At 36.4% G+C, this 27997-nt stretch overlaps 4 protein-coding genes across 6 annotated transcripts; 2 read left to right on the top strand and 2 right to left on the bottom strand.

Moving 5' to 3' along the window:
• Positions 1-566: 566 nt before the first annotated feature.
• LOC112278027 (uncharacterized) lies at positions 567-4579 on the bottom strand. Its single transcript, XM_024511015.3, has 9 exons — positions 4008-4579; positions 3385-3585; positions 2926-3139; positions 2743-2822; positions 2357-2441; positions 1851-2065; positions 1417-1526; positions 1114-1228; positions 567-845 (listed from the first exon to the last, which is right to left on the bottom strand). The coding sequence occupies exons 1-9, from the start codon at positions 4147-4149 to the stop codon at positions 748-750; spliced, it is 1260 nt and encodes a 419-aa protein (XP_024366783.1). The 5' UTR covers positions 4150-4579; the 3' UTR covers positions 567-747.
• Positions 4580-4847: 268 nt separating this feature from the next.
• On the top strand, positions 4848-6321 carry LOC112278161 (uncharacterized). The gene is made up of 4 exons (XM_024511327.3): positions 4848-5032; positions 5163-5204; positions 5513-5644; positions 6043-6321. The coding sequence occupies exons 1-4, from the start codon at positions 4976-4978 to the stop codon at positions 6112-6114; spliced, it is 303 nt and encodes a 100-aa protein (XP_024367095.1). The 5' UTR covers positions 4848-4975; the 3' UTR covers positions 6115-6321.
• Positions 6195-11280, bottom strand: LOC112278160 (rab GTPase-activating protein 22). Its single transcript, XM_024511325.2, has 12 exons — positions 10780-11280; positions 9965-10060; positions 9598-9701; positions 9264-9427; positions 9039-9134; positions 8658-8780; positions 8408-8496; positions 8143-8248; positions 7772-7869; positions 7277-7516; positions 7009-7092; positions 6195-6681 (listed from the first exon to the last, which is right to left on the bottom strand). Exons 1-12 carry the CDS (start codon positions 10849-10851, stop codon positions 6661-6663), a joined length of 1293 nt encoding a protein of 430 aa, XP_024367093.1. The 5' UTR covers positions 10852-11280; the 3' UTR covers positions 6195-6660.
• An 11224-nt stretch (positions 11281-22504) lies between these two features.
• LOC112277727 (uncharacterized) lies at positions 22505-26459 on the top strand. 3 transcript variants are annotated; one of them, XM_024510390.3, is made up of 6 exons: positions 22505-23257; positions 23455-23523; positions 23902-25374; positions 25609-25674; positions 25832-25897; positions 26016-26457. In XM_024510390.3, the coding sequence occupies exons 3-6, from the start codon at positions 23986-23988 to the stop codon at positions 26109-26111; spliced, it is 1617 nt and encodes a 538-aa protein (XP_024366158.1). In that variant the 5' UTR covers positions 22505-23257; positions 23455-23523; positions 23902-23985; the 3' UTR covers positions 26112-26457. The 3 variants fall into 3 exon arrangements, with proteins under 3 accessions (XP_024366158.1, XP_024366157.1, XP_024366160.1); XM_024510389.3 differs by having other exon boundaries at positions 22524-23263; positions 26016-26459; XM_024510392.3 differs by having other exon boundaries at positions 23125-23263; positions 24020-25374.
• The last annotated feature ends 1538 nt before the right edge of the window (positions 26460-27997 follow it).

The following is a 27997-nucleotide window of genomic DNA, read 5'->3' as shown; positions in this document are numbered from 1 at the left end:
CACTAATGAAGAAATTGCCCAACTCTTGAATTCACTTTTTGGAGGCTCTACACTTCCACAGGACATTCTTGTCAAAAGGCTCTACACTTCCACATCTTTTAAGGTTTTATAATTATTTATGTTGCATTTGAATTGCTAGTTCATAGTACGTGTGGTTTAGAACCGATAGCAAGTAAAGGGTTCCCAACCCATATCAAAGGTGGCCGTAACCATCCACATTTAATACAGCTTTGACGGTATATCTTGGTATGCTTTCATCCGTACTCGGTTGTCTGATAACATTGCAGACGCTGAAAGGCGAGATAAAGCTAGAGCACAAGCTTCTGCTTCAAACTTGTTCCAAGCAGAATTTTGTGCAAGTGCTATACACAATGCTTCATTTATTGTGCTGCATACACTGCCAAAGAGGCGTACTATAAATTGCCTAATTCACTGATGAAACAAAGCATTATGAGACAAAACAAGGAACGGGAGGTGTCATCAACGATTTTCTCGCTAATAGGTAACAGCGTAATCCCCAGCCTCATACCTAAAGTAAACACTGCCGAACACGTGCAACGGGCGCGGAGGAAATAATCTTTATGGGGATGAAGCCACATTTATTCCTTAGCAAATACTGCAGAACTGAAAGACTTCCCAAGCTTATTACTTTGACAGTGTAGGAAGTCTTCATAACACGATGAAGAACACACTCCTATAGACTTAACTGAGGATGATATACCCTGGTGCCTAGGACCGTACAAGTCCTCAAACACATATTCGGTAAGTGGTCACACCATTAATATTTTGGGTGACAATCTTATCCGCTTTCGTAAGTAACATAATGCCTGCTCTCGCTTTTGATCCTGCAACAAAACATCAAACATCATAAGTTGAAATGAAACATAAGTTTCACGTACTGTCATTTTTCACAAAGGACACTACAGCTACAAAAGTGAGGTTTTGGTGCCCATCGACTTCTACTACACAAGGAGTGAATAGTACTGCGAGATTGTATATTCACCGAATACCCCTCACTGTGTAAAGATTTTTTGATTGCGAACTGGTATAGTCTCAGAAATAGTAGCACAACATAAAAAATAAAAACAAAAAAGTATAGATGAAGATGAGAACCTAGTCCAAGAGCTTGAACATCTTTTTGATCAAGAAAAAACTGTGTGGCATGTTGCCCTCCAATGGTACGCTGACTTACTAGATCATTGATTTTAGCGACTGCACCATTGAGCTCCTGGAAAGCAATAGCAGAATCAGAAACCATTGTGAATGTTAAAGAAATACCCCAATACGCCATAAAACTTGACTCATGCTCCAAAGGTAACCATAAACCAACTTTGCTTGCAGGGTCAAAATAAATTCGTACTCAGATAATATTGCTAAGAATACAATAAAGATAGGAAGGAAGAATTAAAGTAACACCTGCAAAGAGACCTGAGACCTTAGCCATATGGGAAGATTGTCGTATTGTACACTGCTTATTTCAGTAAGAGAGGGAACATTATTGGTTTCTACGCTTTGAACAGTTTCATCTGCAACATTTTATAAAATTAAGAGTTAACAAGTAAGAACCTACGATAATCACAAGAAATCAAGAGATCTACGAATCAAGAATCAATACAATTGAAAGAAGAGTATTTTGTAAAATATTCAAGGTATTCGGATATTTAACCGATGACGATGCACTAGTACCCTAATTTTCAACGACATACGAATCAGATTCAATTGAGATGTGAACTAGAGACGACTTTAAAAGATTTTAAAAGAGGGACTTAGAATGGTTTGGTGTCTACATCGAAAAAAGTTTTTAGTCACAAAATCAGAAAGCATTTCTAGATAAGGAGTTGTGGTGCAACCTCTTGTAGAAAAAGTTGTGGTTGTTGTAGAATTCGTAGATCCAATGCCACACCCATTAACAGGTTTATTGAAAACAACTGGTATGGAATCATGTCCATACGTTGAATCAAACATTGAATCTGATGTGCTCGGAAGTGGTATATGCTTTATATCTGCTTCGGAAGGTCTATGACTGCCGAACTTTGTCTTCAAATTATCCTCAATTTCAGAATCCCTGTAATGGTTTTATAGCCGCATCAGATACTTTACTCTCTCAACACAAACACCTAATTCTCTGACTCCATGATTACTGTCACACGGCACGATAGAATCGTCAAGAAACATCGGCAGTTCACAGATATAAACCACGATTCATCTACAAAATAATTTTTCAAATATAGGACCGTCCTAGAACATACTTGAATTGTGACAGTTTATGATTGAGCTTATAAACTGAAGTTGTGATATCAATCTTTGTTATAGTTAAGTTCAACGTATCTAAGTAGTAAGTTCGAAACTAGATTACCTCATGCTTATCATCACATCTTTTTTCGGCGACTCCACGAAAGTAAGCTTGTGTTGAAGTGGATGAACGGAGCTAACAGGTTCATCTGCAACTCATCGAAATACAACGTCAAGAGCTTCTATCCAAACTCTACTAGAGAAAGAACACTTGATCCAGCACAAACAAGAATGTGACCAGGCAGGAAACATTTCAGATAGACTCAACATAGTTATATCTCTGTGTTCATTTGTTCCTGTCTTATTCTTGAGTCTTAAAAGTAGCTGTAAAGACCTACAATCGACCACAAGAAGTTAACCTGTTTACCAAACTAACATTCCCACCCTAACTTTGAAAACAAATGCAATATAGTACAAGCTACATAAAAGTCGGTAGGATTCGTTGGTAACCTTGACTAGCCAGTGCTGTGAGACTCGTGGCAGAAATACCAAGGCTTTCCAGATTTTCAAGGTCTCCTAAATCACCAAATCTGCTCTCCGTTTAGGAACACAATTCAAAAAGATAAGCAGTATACGTCAAGTCAATAAGTACATCTGATCCACAAGAAGTTGAATTTTTTTTGGTCAGGATACAAAGGGCTGTATTCAACGTCTCTTTTAGTATTCTTGGCTGAATATGAGAGCGCCACTGGTGTCGTTATAGATGTCTCATTCTCATTGACTGAGGGTGGAGTAACCCCAGATCTAGGTGGTGAAATCGCCTCATCTAAAATATGAGACTTCGTTTCGATTTCCTGGTGCGAATGACCATGTAGAACTTCAATATGAGTTTGTTTGGGCACTTCAACTGCATAATAGCAACACATCGTGTTTAAACCCAGCGGAAGTCAATATTATCTGTCCACGAATCCTTTCTCAAGCATGTCATTTGTTGTTCTAGAGTATATCATCATATCAACTTTCAGCTGCTAGTTGTTCCAACTCACAACCGAATATTACATGCTGACTTAAAATATGGGTACGCTCTACAAGTTGATGGCACACGGCTCTCTCTGCATTCCCGAGGAAATAAAATTATAATGAACAACACACCTGGTGTGTAACCATACTGCTGTAGTTGGAGTTCGAGTTTGGCAATGCCGTCCTCATTCGACTTGTACAAGGCATCGCAGTGCACTAGGAGTTCCTCAAATGATAAAGTGTCAGTTGTTCTCTCCTCTAAATGCTGAAGCTCCGCTAGGGCAGAAGTTATATCCTCATTCAGATCTTCCAGAAAAATATCGAAGTTGTGGTCTAGTATATTGACAACCACAACCAGAACATACGCACTGTTGCATGAGTTACCACAAACTACACAATTCACATCACTTTTCAACCGAGAGAGAGAGGGGGAGAGAGAGAGAGAGAGAGAGAGAGATTGTTGCTTGTGGTGATGAGAAAAATTCGTAGAGAAAAGTGTAATGAACAAAATCAAATCAAATCAAGCAGAGAAAATGAACTGATTACACTACAACAACACCTAGCAATGTCTGGTAGAATTGGCGAAAATTCGTGTCAATGCCTACTCTTGAAATTGAGGATCAACATCAATTTCTATCTTTTCTTTACTTGATCACAACTGTCCTGACCGTAAAATCGATCACCAGCTGATTTAGACCTGATCACATCTTCGCATCCACAATCGTCTATTCAATAAAATAGCAAAAACCTCTAACCTCTTGATTGCGATTCCGGCTTTCGTTGGACAATGCTGTGCAGGGAGGAACAATTTTTCTGAAGTTGCGTGCAAAATTGATTCAATCTATCACACCACGCAGCTGCCAGCATCGACGTGCTCGGCGCCCTCTGAGACGCCATCGCAAGATATTTGGAAACAATCCCAAGCCTCAACTTAACCTAAGTCCACTACATTAAGCAAGTCGCAACCTCATCCAAGCCTAACGTTAACGAAAATGCGCCAGACCAGAAATCGAAACATTACAACAACCGCTCAGGCGACCTCATTCACGCACACAACAAGGAAACCTCAGCCAAATCTCCCTACAACATCCTGCGTTCCAACAGGCAGCTCCTCGATACAAAAACTCCTGTAACACGAAGCTCCCCGCGAGTTTTTCCACAGCTCCATGAACCAAAAAGTCCCGCGGATGTCAATTCCAAAACGTACCGGAACACCAGTCCCAGAAAAAACCGCAAGTCATCAAAAATAAAAAAATAAATAAAAAAGCACTGCGAGCATCGACAAGTCGCGACCAGGAAGAGCTGAATCCAACGAAAAGCGCCGCAGCTACGGCAATCGCCGGGCTTTTATCAAGCTCTCAGAATTTGAAGAAACTCCCTGGGAACAGGGAACTCCATTGGGAACGACGGAGGGGCCACGAACTCGACATTTATCGTTCAATTTAAAACGTATCGTTCCTGAGGAAGATGTTTATTTGCTGGAGTTGTTCATGTGGACGATAACCACCTTCGATGTGGACGGACGTTACGAAGGGACGTCAGGATTCGTCCGGTCGTTCGGAAACCCAGATTTGAATGTCCTTGAAAGTAATGTCGTTGCTCAAACACTGTCGCTGCCTTGCTGCGAGAGATTCATTCACGCATTTTTTCCTCAATTGCGCGTCTGTCGCAGCGCGAGTTGAAGCACAGATTGTCCTCGTTTCGGTCATCGAATCCCGTCGTCATGTCTGGGTTCGGCAAGGACAGGGATCCGTCCAAGCGATCGACTGATGGAGCGCAGGTGCAATGGTAGTTTGTGAGTTGGGTTGGTCTTTGCTGTGCAGTTCTGAGATTCAGTGGGATGTGATGTTGGAATGCACCAACTATTTTATAGACTTCTCGGCTGTGATGTTTTCCTTGTGGTTGTGCAGAATGACTGCGACAGCTTCGGAAACAGGGACCATGTCTACCAAGTGGGTATTCATTAGAAATACGTGACAAATTGTTGCAAATATGTGTTGTGATTGTTTCGAGAACGTTTGCAGAACATTCTCGGTGGCACCTGCATCGTACATTTCTATGTTTGTGTGGAACTTGTCATCTCAAAATAATCAAGTGGGACCAGTCAGAATGGCTTAAACTGTCAGCTTTCTTGCATTCTGCATTCTGTTTGAATTTTGTTTGGGAGACTTCACAGATAATGTGAGTACTTTACTCGTGGTTCTGAATTCGGTGCTGTTATCTAGAATGGTGAGTGAGTTACGTGTGGAGGGAATTGCAGAGAATCGAAGGAGGTAGCCGAGACCAGAAGAAGCAGTATGACCTGGCAAGAGCAGTCCAGGATTCGACTGCCCAAAGCAATGAGGAGACTGGTGGCATTCTCGGACCACTGTGTAACACCAAATCTCAACTAGTAATTCTTGTCGCACCTGTACTCAAAGGCCGTTCCTTACCCTGAAGTGTTCGCTACTGTGTAACAATCCGTTACTCATTTCATAAAATCTGAAACTTGTCGGATCTATTTATCGCAACAGTGATCGGGCAAAGATCAACGATTCACTAAGTGTCCGGCAAATGTGCTGTAAGTTGATAACCGAGGACGAAAATTATTAGTCTCGAAAGCAACGGTTCAAATCTTCATGTAGAATCATATTCTAACCATTGTTCTAAAGGTTTCATTCACACATGGTGCTGGAAATACATTTTCGAGAAAGGCTGATATATTTTCGTGATATTCTTTACTCTGAAATAAGAACGTTTGCACAACCACGTGTACATGTTCTAAATTGGTGTTTCGAGGGAGGATGTCAGATTCGTAGAGCTGAGGAAGATGCCGAATACCAAAAATTGAATAGATTGCAGAGGTTGCGGAGATTCATGTAACTGACACCCTCTGAGAACATGACATTACCTGCACGAATCGGAACCTGCAACTCGATACTCAACCCTCAGAGAATATAATATCAACGATAAAACATAGAAAGTTCTATTGTGTGTTCTTGTATCCAGAGTAACAAATAGACTGCGAACTGCAAAACTTTCTCAGAAAAAACATTTCTATCAAATTGGTGCAATCTCCGTGCTTTCCTACTTGTGAACTGTGTACTCACACTTATACCCTACTACGCTCTCTTTCTGCTACAGCCCAGCCATAATGCACATTCTCAAAGCTTCTATCCATCGTTCTTACGTGTCTAAAGGGTGGATTTTCAGCTTGCGTTACCACCTTGAACTACTTCACAAGTCAAGTCGAATGAAATAGCTGGTGATAGAAGCGTTTAGCACCGTCGCCCAATGTGTGCCAATTGATCTCTTGGATGAATGGTTTATCAGTAGTCTATACCAACTCACACGACTTATTTACTGACGATGAAACATGGTTCAAAAGGGGAAATAGAAGAAATACAACACGAAGAACATAATGTTTGATCATTTTGCTTGTCTTCTCACCTGCCAGCACATTAAGCCTTCCTCAATACCCAGATCGAATCTTTATCACATTCACAGATCGAGTTTCAGAAAGGAAGATGAAACTGATGATTGAAGATGACTGGAGACTGAATAATGCACAATGAATTGAATAAAAGAGTAATCAATGACAAGAGCTTCATGCCCTGCACCAAAAACAAAATCCCAAAAGTACTTGTATACCTGAAAAGCAAGATTTCGTTCTCATCACACAAAATGAAGCATAGATAAAGGTGCGCATGTACTCTTATCAACCTTTGTTACAAAGTAAGAAAAGGTTGGGGGGGGGGGGGGGGGGGGGACACTGACCCTGCGTAGGTATTTCCTGTGAAGCTTCATAGCTGCTTTGCAAGCTTCCTTAGGGTCGACCTTCCCAGTTATGTCATTCAGCAGCTGCAAAAACAGAAAAGAGAAGCATGCAGCTTATATTTAGACGTTCACATGAAAGAAGCAACATGGATGTTTCATAATGAAAGCAGTCAAAATTCGTAACAAAGGAATCGGCTCAACACGGGTAACACGATTTAAGCATTAAATCGGATTCGCTACCATTTTATGCCAAGCTTGTATAACTGACCTTTAACACTTCGTCTAATCCTTGAGTCTCTTTCAGTAGTCGGTGACGTTGCATTTCAAATATTGCAACAGCACAGAACAGGGATAAGGGCGCGTTTCCCCCAGGCATTCTAGATGCTCCATATTTTTCATTTTGCGCGTCATACTTCCCTCTACCTTTGTATTTGACCCTTAAATTCCAGCCTCTACTCGTGCTCGCTTCATGTGGAGATAGTGGAGTATATTCCAACGCCCACATCATCTGCCAAGCACATGAACAATCAAACGATGCATACGAAATATGAAAGGCAAGTCTAACCAAGACAGTCTAAGAGAGTAATTCTGCACAAACTAGCAAAATAGGAACTTTTTATGACACTAATAGGCGTAAAGCCCAAGATATACTCCTATTTTGGGGTGACAGCATTAATAACTTATCCTACTGATCTTTTCTTTTAGGTTTGACCTTATCATTTGAAACATATCAGATGCTGTTGGCGTCAGGCAGTGTACCTACCTCCCATAAGTAAAGAGTATCGACAAAAGTGAATTCTCGTCGAAAAAGAACCATGATCATACGAAAAGCAAATATGTAATTTCCTCCTCCAATAGAATCTACACACGAAATGAAGTTCCAAAAACCCTAGTCAGCCCAAACTATCTTTTTACTGCCATTGTGTTTTAATTTGATACAATATATGCGGTTTGAAAGACAAAAACTCTTACTAGATAGCACAACTGGATAATCTAGATATCACTACGTCTTACAGTGAAAAAACCTTTTACCAAAAACATTCTTGAGATATTTCTTCGACGACGCTGTAGTGGCATTACCAAAATATTCTATTAAAAAGTGTACTGAACCAACATAGGAGAAGATTGCTGTACCTATATGCTGATGAAGCTTGGGATCTAAAACTTTCAACAAAATCGCCAACACGCCAAGTTGCTTCTGGACGCCAACTTCTTTATCTGTACAAGTGAAGTTGTCGCGCTTTGCACACAAAACTACATCAGTTGGACTATAGGCTATGATGCCTATCACTGATCAAAATGCAGAATACGTAAAGGAAGCCCAAGCAGGCTGCTAGCACCCATTATCCTTATTAATTGAAGAAGTCTGTTTTTGAAAAGCTTCCGGATAGTGGTTTACCACACGGTTCATAATGCGCTCAAAACACCAGAACGCATCAGCCTCATTTGGAAACATCAAAACTAGCGGCGAACAGAAATCGCTCATGCCTGGGACATATTAGCAGAGAGAGGGTCATTTTGATAAGTACGACATTTGAGAAAAACTGCAAAGTTCACTTAAACACATATGAGACCAGTTTGTAATGATGGATCAAAGATTAAAAAGTGAATGTGCCGTTTGTGGGCTCCATGTACTAATTGAATCTCACCTTGACAGTAACCGATAGCAGGATCCAACCAACAATATACAGCTAAAATGTCCCAAAGCTTTGACATGTGCTCTTGAGATTCATAGTATTGCAGCATCCTATCTGTACGCACCACATCCAATCCTGGAAAAATGTGCAAGTGCTGTAGCTTAAACAAATGTCCAGTTCAAACGAAGGCAAGGAACCCAACCCACAAATCACACAAAAATCACACACAAAGTAGTTAAATTCCACGGCATGCAGTGTACAAGAAATAAAATTAATAAATAAATAAATAAATAAATAACACACAATAAACTCAAAAGAAGATGATTTAGTCAACTTTTCCTGCTGGAACCCAGTACAGATTGTTTAACTCAATAGTGACGCAGATTTACAAACCAATCTGATGAAGGTTCAGTTTCCACTGTATCGTCTTCGCATCCGGCTTTTCGAAAGGGGCTTTTGAAGTCCCTTGATGTGCTCCGTTGGTGTGTCCTGCAGATTCAGCCTCATTTAATACTCCATATCCTCTGTTGTGAATTAAATAAAAACCACATAAAAGACAGTGCTGTATATCGGAACAGCATATGCAAAAGTGTTACCCCTTAGAAGGTTACAGAATACCGTTTCGGCGGGGGCTGTTTTCCTCTGCGCCAGAAATTTCTCCACCATTGTATTCCTCCACTGGACTACCATCTTCATTTATGCGTGGTGCAGTTGCATACTGACCACTGCCAATCAAATCATCCATTGCCTGGCATTCTGATTTGAGCTTTGCATAATGCTCTCTGCACAAAACAGATGAATTTATTTTAGAACATATGAGATGAAGAAGGAAGAATTCGACCGCCAAAATAAAACGATCCCTACTCTTGTCAAATTCCGTTAAGAAGACCTGCCTTGCGAAAATCAACTATGAAGTGTTTACTTTCAGGAAAATTAAAACATATTAAATTACCTGCGAGATGTTCGAGTGGCATCTCGTTCTTGTGCTGTGGTGCTGGGAGGAAAGCAACCTAACAGAAACTCCCATACTTCTGCCCTAATTGCTGGATCAACGCCCTGGGGACACATTACACAGAAAATTAAGTCTTATACAAAAATCACCATCCCTTTGCAGAAAATAGACAGGTGGACTACTTAAATTCAGTAAAAGTAGCAATACCATGTCTAGAAATTTAGAAATTTGAAGGTATTTAGAAATTTTCGTGCTCTTCAAATTTTCTAATACCCTTCAAAGTCCAGTTAATTGAATGGCATAAAGTGCACTATTCGCCTTTTAAAGTTCTGCACTACATTTCAAGTGGTTATGAAAACATGCTCACCCCTCTTCGTATGCGTTTGAGAACTTTGTCCAATTTCAGCTGGCCATCCTCGTTGAACGCTCGGTACCAAGCCGTGGGGCTTAGCGTTTTCCCGGCCTGCCTCAAATGCAGCACGCCAAACCATATATTTACGGGATTTTGACTGCTATTAATAACCTTCTAACGAGAATTCGGTGCGTTGAGAGAGAGAGAGAGAGAGGGAAGCTAATCTTAAGCCGATCCTACACTTTCCTTCACAATGGGAGGAAGAAGAAGAAAAAAAACAAAAAAAGTTCAAAAAACGAAGCGAGTATTGATCACTTAACGTAGTACAGAACATGCAAGGACCACAAACTATGAGAGGCTAGATCTCCACACAAGTGTATGTTGCGAATGTAGACAACTTGACGAAGCTACGTCGAGATCAACCAACTTCTACAAACAACTGCTGAGCAATGTGGGTACGTAGCAGCAACAACAGGACAGTGGCAGCAGCAACGGCATATTTCCGTCCAAAACTGCGACATGAATGTGCGTGAAAAAGGAAAACACTAGATAGACAAAAGCCTAGAAATTTAGAAGGATCTTAGTCACCAACCTTATCAACATCTCGCAGCACAGACTAAGATCTTCAGAAAATGTAGCTACTTTCCTACTCTGAATCGGGAAGCCTCTCAACAAACCGACCCCTGCCTCCATCACGTAGTACCCAGTTTCAGCTCACTGCGTACTTTCTCAAGGAAGGACATACTAAATGTTAACAAGTACAGGAAAAAACACACACATACGCACACACACACTCACACACACATACACACACACGCGTAGCAAAGCACCTTGACACGGAAGCGAGGCGGAGCCGAATCGGTGCAGTCAGGTCTCAGGGCATACGGGTCGCGGGTCGCCATTTGAAAATATGAGAAGCCGACTCTTCTACAACATTGTTGCAGCACCTTGTAAATCACCAACACCAGACACCGCGCCTCCGAAAACGAATCCCACCCGACCAAATTAACCCTATCACTCAAACTTGCCACACCAAAACGATCGAATTCATCACGTAAACCTAGGATTTGCCAAGTCCACTACAGCCCCCCTTTATTTGGACACTGCAACACTTGCGGTGGGACCTCGCCCGCCCGAAATTGAACGCAAAACACAGCTATCCCATTTCTCGAGAACTGCACAGAACCCCTAGAAGTACACACACATCACATGGCTCATTTGATTCCATCCCCTACCACGCAGATTTCACACAGACAACATTGTGCTCTGCCTTTTCAAATCTATTACCGCAGCGACGAGTTGATATCTTTGTGGGCTGTCATTTACAAATTACATCCTAACTCTTCTTCCCTTCCTTAAATTTCTTCTGTATGCGTGTGAGTTTTTTTCTTCGTTATTTTCTTCTGTTTTTTCTCCCCCTTATCTTTTACAAAAAAAAAATCTTTTTATTTCCTGTTCTCATTTTTCTATGTTTTCGAGAAGCTACATAGAGCTATGTTACAAGTTGGAGCGAGGTGGGCGATTTACCCCTTTATAGCATACCGGAAATTGTTTTTTCTTCGAGGGTCAAATAGCTCAAAAAAAAACTGCGGCACTGTGATGAGTTACTGTGCCATGCCAGGACACTGCAACGTGACATCTAACCCCCGCCACCGCATCGATGCGGACACACCCTTAATAGAGATATATATTATGGCACAGACTCAGCTCTGCCACAATGTTACAGCAGTAGTAGTAGTATTCCGTCTCCTTCTCCTCCTCCTCGTCCTCACTCACTATTCTTGTACAATTCCCCCGCAATTCCTTCAATCTTACCAACAATGCAGTGAGTGGATGAGTGAGTGAGTGACTGCACTGGTTGGCTCCATCTCATCACCACCTTGCAATTCCTTGTACATCAAACACATTCTTCAACGATGGAGCGTTCTTCTTTCGAAACCCACTTTCTCCTTCGCCGTGAGCTCGTGTTTTTCTTAATGCCTCTAGCTCTCGATTCTCTGCATCGTATCTCGTTTTCATGGATTGTTGGAGATGGCTTTTCCTCGGAGATGATAGTTTTTTTTTTTTTTTTTTTTTTTTGAGACAAAAATGGGGTTCACGGGATGCATGCATTGATAGAGAGGGTGTGTTACAAACGACACATTATCCTTCTAATACTAACACTGGAAGAGAGCAAAAAGAATAAGGGTCATAAAAGAAGTAGATATTGTTATCTTCTAATTTGTATCACTTGTGTGTATTATCAAACTATTTTGTAGTATTCAAAAGTTCTATTTAATAATTAATTTTATTGATTTAAAATATAATATTGTAGATGGATTTATTTTTAAAAAATCTATTAAATTTCTTTAGTAGTATAAATGATATAAATATAAATATTTTTCAAAAAAGATATTATTTCAATTTAATTTTCTTACACTCCATTAAAAAACATTTAAAATAAATTTATTTTTTATAGTTTAGAAATCAAGACAAATTGATTAAAATGCAAAAATAAATAAATGTGCATTTAGTATGAATACTAATGTTCTTGTATTTAATGGTGTTTGGCACATACTTAATTTTTCACAAGACAAGACAATATTCCACATTATATTAATTTAAAATTTTTGATTACTAATTTTTAAATTATTTGTATTGAAAGCAAAACATTTAGTGAAGATATTATATATGTATAGATAAAAACCATTTAAAAAAAATTAGTTTCTGAAAATTTACTTAATAAAAAACCAATTATTATACATATTTTTTGCATATTATAATTATTTTACTTTTACATTTCTAAATTCATATAAATTCTTGTTCTAATATTTATAGTATTAAAATTCTATGATTTGACAAACAAAAAAATATGAAACTTTAACACACTTACTTTTATAAATAAAATTTGAAACTTTTATTGAAACTATTGATTTTTTATTACTCATAAATGTAACTTTTTTGTAAATATATAATTATTCAATCTAAATTTATAATTATTAATCATCAATGTATTTTTTTTGTAAATATATAATTTATTACACATGCCACTAATTTGTTGGATATAGTGCATTATGATACTTGTTGAGCAATAAACTTTTAGAAAGTAATTTTCAACTATAATTTAAAAATTATAATTAAGATTTAGATACACAAGTATAATTAAATAATAAATACACCATTGTAGGCAAAAAAATATTATTCATTTTTAATAGCTTCACCATGAATTTGAAACAGAAACCAAAGGCAAATTCTATGTATACATGCAATTGGTATTTCACAAATACTCTTACTTCGGAGACCTCTAACAAAACTTCAAAAATAAAAACAAAAATAAATCACACATATTACAGATGTGGAATTTTTAACACACTAAACATACAAAAAAAAATAGATTGTGGGAAGAATGAATTTGATGCACAAAGAATTAAGTGTGTATATCCTGGATATTATAAAAAAAATTACATAAGTAAATTTAATTGGATTTATACAGAAATAAAAAGAGATTCACGTACAAGTTGAAGAAAAAAAGTGTACAGCATCAAGCCATCAACAAGAACATGGTATCAACACATTGTGATGTTTTGTTTAAAATAGAAAACAGACAAAGAGTGGAACAGTTTTTATTTATATGTAATAATATCAAATATTTTATATAGTAATCCTTATATAAGTTAACATTAGGAAACTAAAATTTAAAATAAATAAATTTTAATACAATAGTATTTTAAGATAAGTGACCTTACAAAGTTACAACATTGTCTTAAGGTTAAATCTGTAAAAGACTTCTATAAGTTCACTATGACAATTATCAAATACAATTTTGCTTTTTTTAAAAGAAAATTTTTGTAAAGAGTTCTTCACAATTTTTTTACAAATTTATCAGTATTTTTTTTATTGTTTATTTGAATTTGAATTTGAATTTTTTTTTTTTTTTTTTTTTTCCTTTTTTTTTCTGAATGAAATAATAAATCTACAAATTTTGTGTGCAAAAAAAACATAAGATATTTTACATGCAATGGTAGGGATAAAAATTGAACTTGTATTATTAATAAGTGGTGTGAGTTAAAAAATATTATAAACTTTGTGTATGCATTAGAAAATAATTAATTCTAAAACCATTTAAGAGATATTTTTAGAAATTATTATGTCTATATCTTTGTCTTAGATGTAATATTATTAAAATAAAATATGTTTGAGATGCAAACGGAATTGATAAAAACAAGTGATTATCTAACATGATTTTTTGACATTTTTGTAGTAAAGGATTTATATTACAACATCAAAAAAACAAATCCATAATTATATGTTTCACACTAAATGTAAAATAAATGGCTATAAGTCAATGTAAAATTCAAATAGTTTGTCAAAATTAGTATTTTAGTATTTTGAAAATTTATACAAATGGAAGCAACATTAAACATGTGTGACATGTTAATAAAAAAATCAATAATAAGATATTATTAAACACAAGTTAATGTAATAGATTAAAAATGCAGTAGATTCTAGGCTCTTTAGTCTAATTGTATTTAACATGAACTATTTCAATTTATTTTTATATTATATCTATTTTTCTTCATTGTTTTGTTTGTTTTTTTTGTTTTTTGTTTTTTTTTTTTTTTTTTTTTTTTTTTTTTTTTTTTTTTTTTTCTATATGGCATATAAATATAAAGAATTTTTAATAACATATGAAAAAAAAACTTATTATTTGATTTGCATAATGATTTTTTGAAATTTAACATAAATAATATATCTTGTATAATGTGATGATTTAATTTTTTTTTGATAGTCTATGTATATTCAATTAAATAGTACAAAGTTTTATTAAAAAGTAAATAATATTTTAAATCATTTATAAAATATTTTAATGTTTATATTTTTTAGAATCAATGATTTTTGCATCAATAGTAACTTTTTACATTATTCAATTTTTATTTGTTGGGATTATAAAAACACTAAAATCATGAATAATTTTTTTTAAATATTATTTTCAAAATTAAGTGCATTTTAAGTTTGATGTTTTCTTTTCTTTTCTTTTTAATAATTAAATAATGACTTAATTTTTTTAAATTGTATTGAGTAAGAATTTCAAAAAAGAAATCATTCAAAGATCATTCAAAAAGTACTCTTGAAGAAGAGATATCTATATTGTTGCAAGATTAGATTTTGTTGTAATATATATATATATATTTATATATATCAATTTATTTTGTGCTATATATGGTGAGGACTAGTGTATTCAGAGCATTTGGATTGTTAATTCCATTGTGTTACATGATTGAAACACCAGGTTAACCTTCAAATGCTTGAGTAGAATTTTCATCTATGTATATCAAAGGACTACCTTCATATTTTTTTTAAACTAAAGTACATGAGTTGAATTGCATCAATGGCAACATATCATTGATTACCTCTATTTGGTCTTTTGTAATCAAGCTTGATCCAAATAACAAGCAATCTTTCCATCGAATCATGCACAACAGTATCTTCATCAAAACAGCAAAGCTTCAGCTACACCGAAGCTCCAAACCAGCAAACAAAATTTGCAAAGACACGCCCATTTACAAACTCTGTCTTCTACCCTTCCATTTTGTAAAGAAAAAGTATCAACTGGTGAGATTGTTACAACTTGGAATGATTCGAACACAAATGGGTGAGTGCAGGCCAAAGCCATGTTGTTTTTCTCATCACAATCATCCTCTGCAGACAACTCCAATCTGACCGACCAACCAACTTACATCCGTCTCCGGTGTCGGTATTCCACGAAATGTACGACTTCGAAGATGTGTTGCATACCAGCGCCGACAGCTTCGAAGAAAGCCGGCGATGGAGGATCACAACGTCTTCTCGTCACAACCCATCTCGATGGACTCGTATTCATTCACTGGTCCATCCAGATACCATTCCGCGCCCAACTTCATCGAGCGATGTCGGCGATGGTGTGAGAATCCCACACACACTGTTGGGTTTCGTCATGGGTTTCTTCCCGTCCGCTCTCTCTCCCCATCTCGCAGTCTAGGCAACGCAATCTCCAATTCCGCTAGAGCAGCCTAGTCTGTCGCCGAGGCGCTGCTGCAGGGAACGAAAAAAAATACATCGAACTGATCCGCAACCGAACAATCCCGACGAAGCAGGGTCACTTCGAAACAAAAGTATGTGTGTGTGTGTGTGTGAAACAAATCTGGCATTGGAAATCACGCAAAATAACGGACACCCATTCTCCGACATGGATCGACGTTTTTTTTCGATCCCTGACAGAAAAAATTCAAAAAAACAAAGGGGGGGGGGTCAGTAGGGCGTGTCTTCCGATGCGGCAACACAAAATTCAACCCCCCCCCTTTCAAATACTTTATTTAGCACGTGGTGAGGAAATCCTCTTCCTTTTACTTTTTAGCTGGACTTGGGAACCATCGACCACGGGGGCATTATTAGTATTATTATTAGTGTGGTGAAAGAAATCGTGTGGTGAAAGAAATCGTGTGGGTAGTTGGATAAAATAGAATGGTTGCGGCGAAGGGGGAGTGAGTACCTACCACCCCTACGACCGTGGCTACCACTTGGACTAGTTGATGGTTGGTCGGGCACTGCCTTCCTTATGCCACGTCCGCGCCACGTGTCGTCACATTCGAGGCCAGTTGCGGATGCGAGGATGAATGAATTGATGTCTCCGTTCGTTGTATATGGGGATGAGATGATCGTGAGTTTATGTGACTGTATTGTTGTGGATGTGGGGTCTGTTTGTTGTAGGTATTCTATTATAGAAATAGGTCCTTTTGGGATTTACGGGGGAGAGAATGATTATTTAGTGCTATTATTATTATCATCAATAGTTTATTTATTTTAATATTTTTAGATGGGGAACAGGTGTTCCTATATTTATGTGCAAATGCGAGACTAAATCTTTATGTAAATTGAACACCAAGAGTGGGAGCGAAGATTGGTTTCGTCTACTTACTTATAATAAAAACTGCCATTCTCTCTCCCGCTTGCATCGTTTAAAAAACCTTTTGTTTTTCATTTCCCTTCATAAATGTCTGAACACTGAATCGTGCAAATAAGTTGACTAACCACGATTTTTCATAAAAATGTTTCACGTCGTTACATATAAAAATTTATTAGATAAATAGACGGCCTATTTTATTCCAATTACATATATTAACTAATAGAGAGATTTTCAAATTCCCTAAACCGGAGACGCTTTTAATCTCATCTACACTATCTTCAAACTTGTAAAAACATATATATATATATATATATATATATAATTGTGATATTGGAAAATGTTTAACAAGGGAATAATACATCCACTAATTTGTGTAAACAATCACGCACACATACTTTCATTAAGTTCCCATATGGTTAGAAATAAATATATGAAAATAATAACAAGAGGAGAGGCAACTATGGGCCTGACTGTAGCACGCAAGCAAGGACAAAGGGGGGAATTGCCCCCCCCCCCCCCCCACCCCTGTGTATTAAAATTATTAATCACAGGCGGACTTCATGTTTGCCTCGTCAGCAAACAGAGGTGGGCCACGTCAGGTGATTTCCACGTCAGCGCCGTTATTGGCGAGCTTCGCGGGAGTTCGTGGAGGGGCGTGCCATGCCCTTTTCTCTTGTTCCTTGACGTCGTCGAAAGGGTACTTCCTTCACGTTTCTTCGTCTGTCCATTTTTTTCGTTCGTTCGTTCGTTCTCATTTCATTGTGGTCGGTTAGTTGTGTGGTTTGGTTAGTGAGTCACCATTTCGAATTTTTCCTTTTATTCCCTCATAACAAATTCTGGAAATATCACGAAATATCACAACAAGAATACGATTTTTTAACATGATTACATCAAATAAATAAATAAATATATTGTACTCTGTTTATTTATTTTATACTTGTTTATGTGATTTGCTTTTTCTTTTTCTTAAACCTTAATTACTTATTGAGGTTGTGGAGTTTTGGAGTTGCATGTTTTTATTTCATTTTTTTAATTTTATGTTTATAGTTATACAAAACTTATTGATTGAATGGTTTTATGGTTATATATATATATATATATATATATATAGACACACACACACTCAGACACACATTATCATGCTTCTAAATAATATTCCAACTATTAGTTCCAATTTATGCTGAAGTTAATTATTTCTTTAAGATAATATATATAAAAATAAAAGTGCATTATTAAAAAAATAGAAATCATGTTTTTATACTGAATATTATTTTTTACTGTTTCAAGATTATTTAAAAGAAAATTTCATAAGAAAATTTCAACAAGTTTCATAAGAAAAATCTATCACTTCTTGATTATTAATACCAAATGTAAGCCAATATTATGATACATCTCATTGTATAATAATTAAAAAAAATATATGTATATACGCTATCTGATTGTCAAACTTTAAGTTCAGTTGTTAACTTTACCGTAATAATTAAAATCCATTTATTGATATATCTGAATAATGTTGCCCAAGTACACATTATAATTTATTCATTTAGAAGTCACCATTTAAAATGCATAATTTAAAAAACTATATCTTAATTAATGCAACTAAACCAAACCAGCAATTCAAGAAAAATGAAAAATACATAAGTCAACATATAATTTTAATTACATATATATATATATATATATATCAACACAAGAGAATTAAAAGAAACAACAAGTATTTTGAACAAAGAATTCAATTAGAAGACCAATAAGCCCAATATAACTAATACTTGCAATCATAAACCTTGTACAACTATATCTATCTATCTATCTATCTATCTATATATGTATATAGCATTGCATTTTCGAAATCTCATCATTTTACTTTTAATTTTTTTCATTTCATCACATTCATTTGTACAGGATAACATTCAATTAAGTTTTACACTTCATTATTAAATGGAGTTATTTATTTATTTATTTATGATTATTTATAAAATAATATATTTTTCTACATTATTTATTTTTATTTGATATTGTCTTCTTGATGGAATGAATTAATTGTGGAGGATATCATTATTATTTCTGTATATAATAAGCAATCGAGGTGAATAAAACATGAAAAATTGAATTCAATTAAATTTAAATTATCTCAAATGATTTGATGTTTTGGAATGATTAAGATAGTAATACAAGTTTACAGAAATTGGAAAAATATGAAGGAATTTTATTCAAATCAATAAGCAGACATGAATAATGTGCAACCAACAAATAGATACACTAGAGTAACAAGTCAATCAATTTAATTTTCTCTTAATTTTTAAAGCAACAACTTCAAATTCGTGTTTGATATTGCATATTCTCAAAAACCAAAGCACTACAATTTTATTTATTTATTTATTAAATTAAATAAAAAATAGAAAATTATATAAATTTTCAAAAGCCATTCTCACTTAATTTTTTTATCAAATTATATTTTTTAATTAATTGAACAAACTTAGAGTAGCAATCTTGAAGTAAAGATGTTCTAAAACAGCAGATAAATGCGTAATACAATTCAAAACTGTAACATTTATAGGATTGCAAATGACAATAAATTTGAAATTTTCGGTAACATGAATTAGGACAATTCTACCTTTGTAAAAAAATCTTAAGTCAATTACACAACCACTCAGATAAACTAGATTTATAGAGAGTTGATTTATACTAATAGAGACTAAAAACTTTAAGAATCTGTGTATTGTTTTAGACTTGGATGGAAGGAACACAAATAAGTAGATGAGTTATTGGCATACTTTTAATTTGTTAGAAAAGAAAAAAATGATTATATATATATATATATATACCTAAATAAATAGACTATTTCCTATTTAGTTATTTTTCAGAAAAAATACTCTTTTTTAATCTTTTTAATGAAAATTTACCAATTAAGATTTGTTTGAAGATTTGTTTTAAAAATACAATGTAAGATCTTGTCAAAGGGTTTTACTTGGAATATTCCTAATATCAACTTGCGCAAAAATTTACCAAAAATTTAAATTAGATTTTTTTCTATAAATAGTCAGATTGAATAAATACTAATAGTTTTTTCAGACCAAGTCCTATTTAATTTGTACCTTGCAAACCTACTACAACTGTATTATCTCTATTTTTATTTTTTGTTTTATACACTGATATTGGTAATTTTTGTTTTTTTTCTTTTAAAAATTGAAATCATCAATTCATTCTTAATTTAATGAATTTCTATAGTTATAACAAATTTACAATAAAAAATCAAACCTAATTTAAAACTCTGTTTAAACATGCGGTCAATCAATTAATTTTTATGTTGAACTGATTAATTTTATGATCATATTTAACTTGTACTGGTATATGTATATCACCATAAATTAAACTATGTAATAGTTAAAAATAATACACATACTTAAAATAAAAATATAGATAAGATTGGTTTTGTATCATTAAAAATTAAAAAACAATCAACCATTAAGTAAGCCTTGGTATTGAGTTCATCAAATGTGCATTTCATTTTTTTTTTTTGGTCCAATTGATATGTCATTACTGAATTTAGGTCAGAAAATGTGTGATAGATAGCTGAAAACTTACATTATTTTTTGTCAATATAGTGTGTAAAAACTATCACTTTGGAACATGGTCTTAACAGTTCACCTAAATAAAATAATTTTACCTAATTTTACAAATTACCACAGTGAGAATTACAAATGAAGAATCTTTAAAATAAATTCATCTAATTTCATACAAATTTTATTTAATTTAAGTTTAAAACATGTGATCTTAGATTGTAATACTTCTAAGAAGTAATATCTATGGAGTAGAATCGTCAATTGTGTCTAAATTTCTGTTATAGATTCAATAAAGATTATTTACGTCAACCATCTAAATATAAATTAGTTTTTGAATCTCGAATTTATAATAAAGGAAGCACGTTTTAAATTTGTATGAATAATTCATTTTTTGGTAATTTCTAAGGTTGTATAAACTTTATACATATATTTGTATAATTTGTACATTCATTTATATTTATTTTTTTAAATGATTAAATAATTTGTGTACTCTGTTATTTTCTGATGAATTCAAAGTCCTATGATTATTTTCTGACAAACATATTCGTAACTATAATTTTTGAATGAATTGATTATCACTTATAAATAAATAAATAAATAAATAAATAAATAAATAAATAAAAAAAAATATATATATACATATGATAACTATTAATATTTGTAGAATGTACATCGATAGTTGATTTCATTGATTTTTTAGACCCTCAAATTCATACGACTATAAATTTTTAATTAAATTATAACACTTATATTTAACTTTGGTTTTTAATTTTGACCCATTAAATTCATCAAAATGATCCTTTACAGGGAAAGACGTAGTGGTTCAAATAAACTGTATTTCATGTGTGATTCAAACACTGTTGCAAGCATAAAAAACAGTTGACTAAGAGCCATATAAATTTTAATTGCCATGTAAGAGCCATATAAATATTATTAGCTGTGTATATGTTACAATTTGTGATATAAAGCGGTGAAATGATATTGCACAACATGCTATGAAGCTCCAAACTAATTTTAAACAATCAACTTTAACAGATTTTTATTATTTATTATTTTCGTATTTTCTTTAAAAAAAGCAGTGGTCCCTCCAAAAATGAAATCCAAGTCATTGTTAGCACATGCGTATATATTTACACACCTAAATAATGAATTCACAATGCAATAAACAAAATTTAAAAACAGTACTAAAACAAACAACCACATAATCCATACCAATCATATTCAAGGAAAACTGGTACCCAAGAAGTGGGTAATTTGCTGTATCAAAAAGAACAACATTCTTCACAAACGCTGCATCATTTATATTTATCCACACTATTCTATGACCATATCATATCCACACACACATAGACCCAGTAAATAAGCATTAACATATTGACCACTATTAAGAGGCAGTATCACAGTCGGAAAGAGTCTCCAAACGGCGACACCGCCGTTTTCTAAAGCAAATTGGATGCTTCAGTATCACAACATCAATCATCGACAACACACGCACGCACACACACACACACCACGAGATCATCGCAATACATCCGTCGTCGAGATCCAACACCACGAACGAAGCACGCTGGGGATGATTATGCATGCGTGTGCTGCTGTTGGGATATCCACAAGTGTCGGTGTCTAGACGGACAGCATGGCAGTGGCCGAAGCTAAACTTCGGCGATGGAAACAGTGGTGTAGTGGGTTGCGATGGGTAGCATTAATAAGGAAACTGACTGAATATGCATCGTTCCAGGGGAAGATCTAGATGAGTTTGTAAGTGTGTGAGTGTGAGTGTGTGTGTGTGTGTGTGTGAAGGGAGATGCGAGAAGGGGGATGTTGGTGAGCTGAGCGACGGACAGCTGCGGGTGCGATGATCGGAATTGAAATGCGATGCGATCTTGCGCACGTCTGCAGCGGGCAACGACTTTCTAGATGGCCAGCCACCTTTTAATAGAGCGTACCCCGTAACCTACGCAGTGTAATCCTCCAGTCTCGTCCTCGACCAACCCCGCGTCGTGGCTGTCTTCTCCCTCTGCCTTCCCCATCTCCATGGCTCCTGATTGATCAGTCTCTCGCCTTCGTTTCCCCCTTCCCTTCCCTTTCCTGCCTCCCTCGCTCGTCCTCTCACGCTGAAAGTTTTTTCACCGTTCTTGTGGTGCTGTATATGGTGAAGCAGGCCACCGCCTGATCGTCGTTGCGGTGCTGCTGCTTCTGCGTTGAGTTGTCTGTGCTGGTGATAGCAGTGCTCTGCTGATTGTGCCTGCATTTCGATCGGTTCCCCTCGGAGTACTTTCCATTGGTTTTGTCTGAATAGGTGGTTTTAGGATGGTTTGAGAGGCGAGAAATAGTGACCCAGTGTTTGTTGCCTGTTGGAGCTTAGCGGCATTGTGGTCTTTTCTGTTGTTTTCAACCTGAACGGTTATGCTTTGGCCAAATTAGATCAGCCGCCCACAGGATTTTGCTTGTTTATTTTTGAAATTCTTGGCGTGCGACCGTAGTCACCGTTACTGAGTTTTTTTGAATTGGGCGTTGATTCGATATTCTCGTGCATTAACATACGAGCCAGCAACGGTGATCCAGCAGTGGGGTTTTGTTACTGCTGCTTTTCTCCAAGTTGTGGTGGTGTTTACCCTCCTCTCTAGCATCCGAATTCGAGTCAGTAATGTGCACAATTTGACATCTGTGTAACTGTAGCTTTTTAGAGCCGTTAGTGTTTGCAAGCCTTGATCTGATCAGCGATGATGCGCCTGCGCAAGTGAGAGTCGGTAGAGCGTCGTTCTACAATGGATGGCTGAGGTGTTGTCATCTACTGCGTCGATTCTCGTGGCTTTCTTTCAGGTGGAGGTAACCAGATTGACCAAATTGAACTTGCCCCTATCATTTTTGCTGCATTTCTCATGATTTTTTTAGTACCAGTAATGTATGTGGGATTAAAACCCGAAAGAGTTTGAATAGGAACCAGATATTTTGCTAGAAATGATCAAATGCTTCTCGACAATTGGATATTTATGAGTACTTCGTATCGGGAAATTCAGACTTGCTTTAGTCTTTCGAGCGGAAGAGGATTTAACGATTCGGTGCTGTTGTAGCTGCTTGGGTACAAGGTATTTCTGCCATGCATTATATTTTCCAAGCATTCTCACTGCAAGGATCGCTCATGTCTGATTGATTGAAATACTGCAACTCCATGTTTCTTTGAATCTTAACTCGAAGGTAAGATTATGATAAGGGACGACAAAGATCACATAATTTTGAGATGTTGCTTCTGTAGGGAGCATAGAAAATGAACTACCTTCCGCGTTTAATTGTGCGAAGCGCTGCTGCTAATTCTTACAAAAATTTCCAGTTAGGTGGCTCGGAGGTTGTTTGAAAAAGTGTTTTAGAGCTGAAATCTGTGTCGTAATTGCCGCAAACTTCTAAGATTTCTTACCTACCGCCACTTTGTAAAACTACGCTTTCTTCTGACTAAATTTCTATCACAGGTTTTAGCAGCCTTAAAATAAAATAAAATAAAATAAATCCACTGCCCTATTCCTGAAGCACCCGTTGAGAAGAAATAAAGCGCAATGACCGATCTGATTTCGATCTTGGAGTCATCAGGGTCATCACGAGAGGAGATGTGCCCTGTTGCTGTGCCAAGCTCCGTGGCTTCTTCTTGTGAAAGGTTGATATGGGAGGGGTGGACTGCACAACCATCTCCTGTCGAAGAAAGCACCACCAGCAAGTTACTTCCAAAGCTACTTCCAGAGCTCGAGACATCATCCTACTCTGCACTCACCCTTCAGCAACCTGATGCGCTCTCCAGCATACTTTCAGTCCTCCACCCTTTTTCTCATTACAGTTCGGCCAGTTTAGAACTCGCTCGCAATCCTGACTGGAGCTTGAAATCTTCAAATCCTCTGCGGGAAAGCAGCTCGGAGGCTGGCATCCGAACCTCATCTTTCGAAGGCTTGTACTCTGGTCAGCACACCACCAAAAAGATTCATTTGGGGGTCATACCCTACCACTTGTCCGAAGATCAGCGCCAGTGCGCTGTCAGTCCTCCGGAAAATGAGTGCCGCCTACTGTCTGCAAATTCCTCTGGATCCCTTCACTGGTGGCATTCCATAGGCCCCGAGTCTCCTTCCTCTACTCTTGCATTCCATAATATTGGGATCCAACACTCTACCTTCGAAAAGTGTGAGCCTAGGGGCCAGTCGCACTCATCATGGCCAGCGGCCAGCGGCACGTCGCCAACAGTTCAATACTTTCATGCCCATTCTGCAGATAATGAAGGTGTCGAGGTCGTCAAGCAAGATGACTCGCAGATATCCAAGGCTCTGGCGACCTATCAACCCCACGGCGACCATAGTCTCGTGCTAAATTCAGACCGCATTGCAAGCACAACCAGCCACTCAGAAGATCCTTGCGGCCCTAAACCTGGACGCAGACCAGCTGCATCATACGACACCGAGATGATTCTTAGCCCAAGTGAGAGTTTCTTGACAACTCCCAATATGTTATCAACGTTGGAGTGCGTAATATCCGGTGCAAGTAACATATCTGATCAGTATATGAACTTCGTCAGAGAACCGCAGGAGCAAAGGCTGTCCTCTATCTCCGATCTGTCCCTTATTCCTGACAGCCACGCGGATCCGCACAGTATCGGATTTATCTCTGGGACCTTTAGAACAGACTCCCACGGAACTGGAATAAGAAAGAACCGCATCTTTCTCAGTGATGAGGAATCCGACTTCTTGCCTAAGAAGCGATCCAAGTACACGGTCCGCGGCGATTTTCAGATGGATCGCTTCGACGCAGTTTGGGGGAATACCGGTCTTCGGGGATCTAGCTGTCCTGGAAATTCAGTATCCCAGATGATGGCGATTTACGAATTCGGACCCGCACTGAACAGGAACGGCAGGCCGCGAGTACAACGTGGTTCGGCGACTGATCCGCAGAGTGTACACGCCAGGGTAAGGACCAGATCTCGATTCTACTCTTGGAATTTCTTTCAACCTGCGAGCATGAATGTGTAGATTCTAGGACAGTCCTACAGGCAAACGTGAACACAGAATCCTGCTTCCTGCACAGCAATGTTTTTACACGAAATTTACACTAGAACTTCCAGGTGGTGACGAATCTTGCGATGGGTGCTTACATAGAGTTCTGTCCATGTCCAATCATGGACGAATGTTGTGTGGGTGCAGGCGCGGAGGGAGAAAATCGCCGAGCGCTTGAGAAAGTTGCAGCACCTCATTCCAAACGGCGGGAAGGTAAATTTATGCAGAATGACAACTAATTTATGTTTGTTCCTCTTCGAAATCCACTCCAAGAGTCCCTCCATTCTCTCAACGTCACCGGATTCGAACGCAAGCCCGTCATCAGCAACAGCCTTCTAACCCTGTCTGTTGTTTCCCCGGTTTCCAACAGGTGGACATCGTAACCATGCTCGACGAAGCCGTTCACTATGTTCAGTTTTTGAAGCGACAAGTTACGGTGCGACCATTTCCACTGATTAAAGAAAAATCACTCTAACGACGTCCAGTTCCGTATCTTCTTAAGCAATCTGACGCCGATGGCGGCCCTGACTTCGAGATCTGTGTTGCCAATGCAGCTTCTGAAATCCGACGAGTATTGGATGTACGCCACGCCGACCTCGTACCGGAGCAAATTCGACGACTGCAGTCTGGTTCCCGGCGAGAACAACTGATCCTGCAGGAAAGCTGGCATGTGGCTACCGTCAGACAGCATGGTAAAAGCGCGGTACCGCCGAAATCTACCATGTGTCAGTAGTACCGACACATGGTGGATTATCGATCTCCGCAGCTGCCCGGTGTTGATGATTTCAGCTCGTCGCCGTGTCGGTAAAGGTTTTGTGAGGTCGGTGATGTGGGCTGAAGTCATCAAAACTGCAATTGAGCAGCACGCTTTGTACAATTTTTTCATTTATTTATTCTAGTTTATTTTAGTTTGTAGAAATCGATACTAAGTTGTTCCGCTTGCTTATCATGGTATGGTGGACAATACATGTGAGTGATCTTTTTCATTTTATTTTTTTCTTTTTTTTGTTTGTGTATTCAAGGTTGATTGGTTCATGGATGTGTATTTGGTGCAAAATTTTATGGATCTTAGATGATGCTGGCATATGTAATATTCTCAACTCCGCATTTGATATACATTCTATAATAAAATAATAATAATAATAATATATATTTTTTATAATCATAAACTATGGTTTATTATACAGTAGGAAATTTATGTAATTATCTTGGAAGAATAATTCATATTTTAAATTATAGATATCATTTATTGTGGCATTAGTACAATATATTACTTTTATTTTTTTTATTTTATGTATTTAAGTTCTAAAAATATTACAAAATCTTTGAAAAATATAAGCTTTACTACCTTTAAGTAAAATTTATTGATTATACTATCTTGAAAGATTTAAAGTAAGCATAAATTTTTATGGTTGAATTAATTTATTGTTTTTGTTTTTTTTTTTTAATAAAAAAATCAATATAATATTTTTTAATCAAAAAATTTCATTATTTATATCTAAATACATTCAATTGCAATTAAATAAGTTTATGTACAAATTAGAGCAATTTGTCTAGAATATGATTTTTGTTTTGCTTCAACTGCTAGTATAAGATTCAATAAGGTGATTGATAAGAAAACAATGCCTAAGGAGTGCATTTGACTATGTTGATTTATAGATGATAAAAAACCAAAGTTTGCACTGCTGATGCTATCAATGATATTGAAGGTATGCTTTGTAAGAGTATTAGTTACAAATTTAGTTAGAAACTAGTAGTAATTGTGACTTTCTACACCTCTCTAGTGTGCACCTTTTGGTAGCTCATGCCTTTCTATATGCAACAATCTTATGGACTCTACCATCACATATTCTATCCACTTACAACTATAGTTTTGCATATTCATGTACTTGCCTACTTCTTTAATTTTCACCTCATTCTAATATGGTATAAAAGTGCTTGCTTTCTTAGACTAAACTAATGTTAGTTCTAGAGTTTTCAACTAGGTAGAAGGACAATTCTTCAATACCTTGGAGGCTATTCAATAGATGTCTAGGCAAAAACTGAAGGCCTTAAGGCATCCTTCAAACATCAACTTCAAAATTTGTCATCCCAACTATATAAATATTATAAATAAAATCACAAAGTTCATGCAACATCATCTCTTATTGGATGCAAATGCATTTTTTCAAGATAAATTATAAAAAGAGACAATGCTTGCATAATAAAAAAAAATCAATTTAAGTTCAAAGAAACTCATTTATGCATACAATATGCAAACAACAACTTCATATGATAAATAATAGTCTTGACAATAGAGGTTGAGAAAAGTTTAACAATACTTGATATAATGTTTGTGATGATTTATCCAACTAGGTTCAATCTAATTGTGATATAAACAAGAGTACTAGATTTAAAACTTAAAGGATAATAGAGATATTTAGATGAGATCCTAAATCTATAGAAAGGTATTTAATGGAGTAACTAGTCTTATAATAATACTAAGTACAAACTTAGCATACTGTGCATCTAAACAATTAGCACAACCAAATGTTTG

The sequence above is a fragment of the Physcomitrium patens genome, chromosome 26, assembly GCF_059467195.1.
Source record: "Physcomitrium patens ecotype Gransden chromosome 26, ASM5946719v1, whole genome shotgun sequence".
NCBI lineage: Eukaryota > Viridiplantae > Streptophyta > Bryopsida > Funariales > Funariaceae > Physcomitrium > Physcomitrium patens.
Note: the sequence above shows the minus strand (reverse complement) of the source record. Positions and strands in the feature narration are given on the sequence as shown.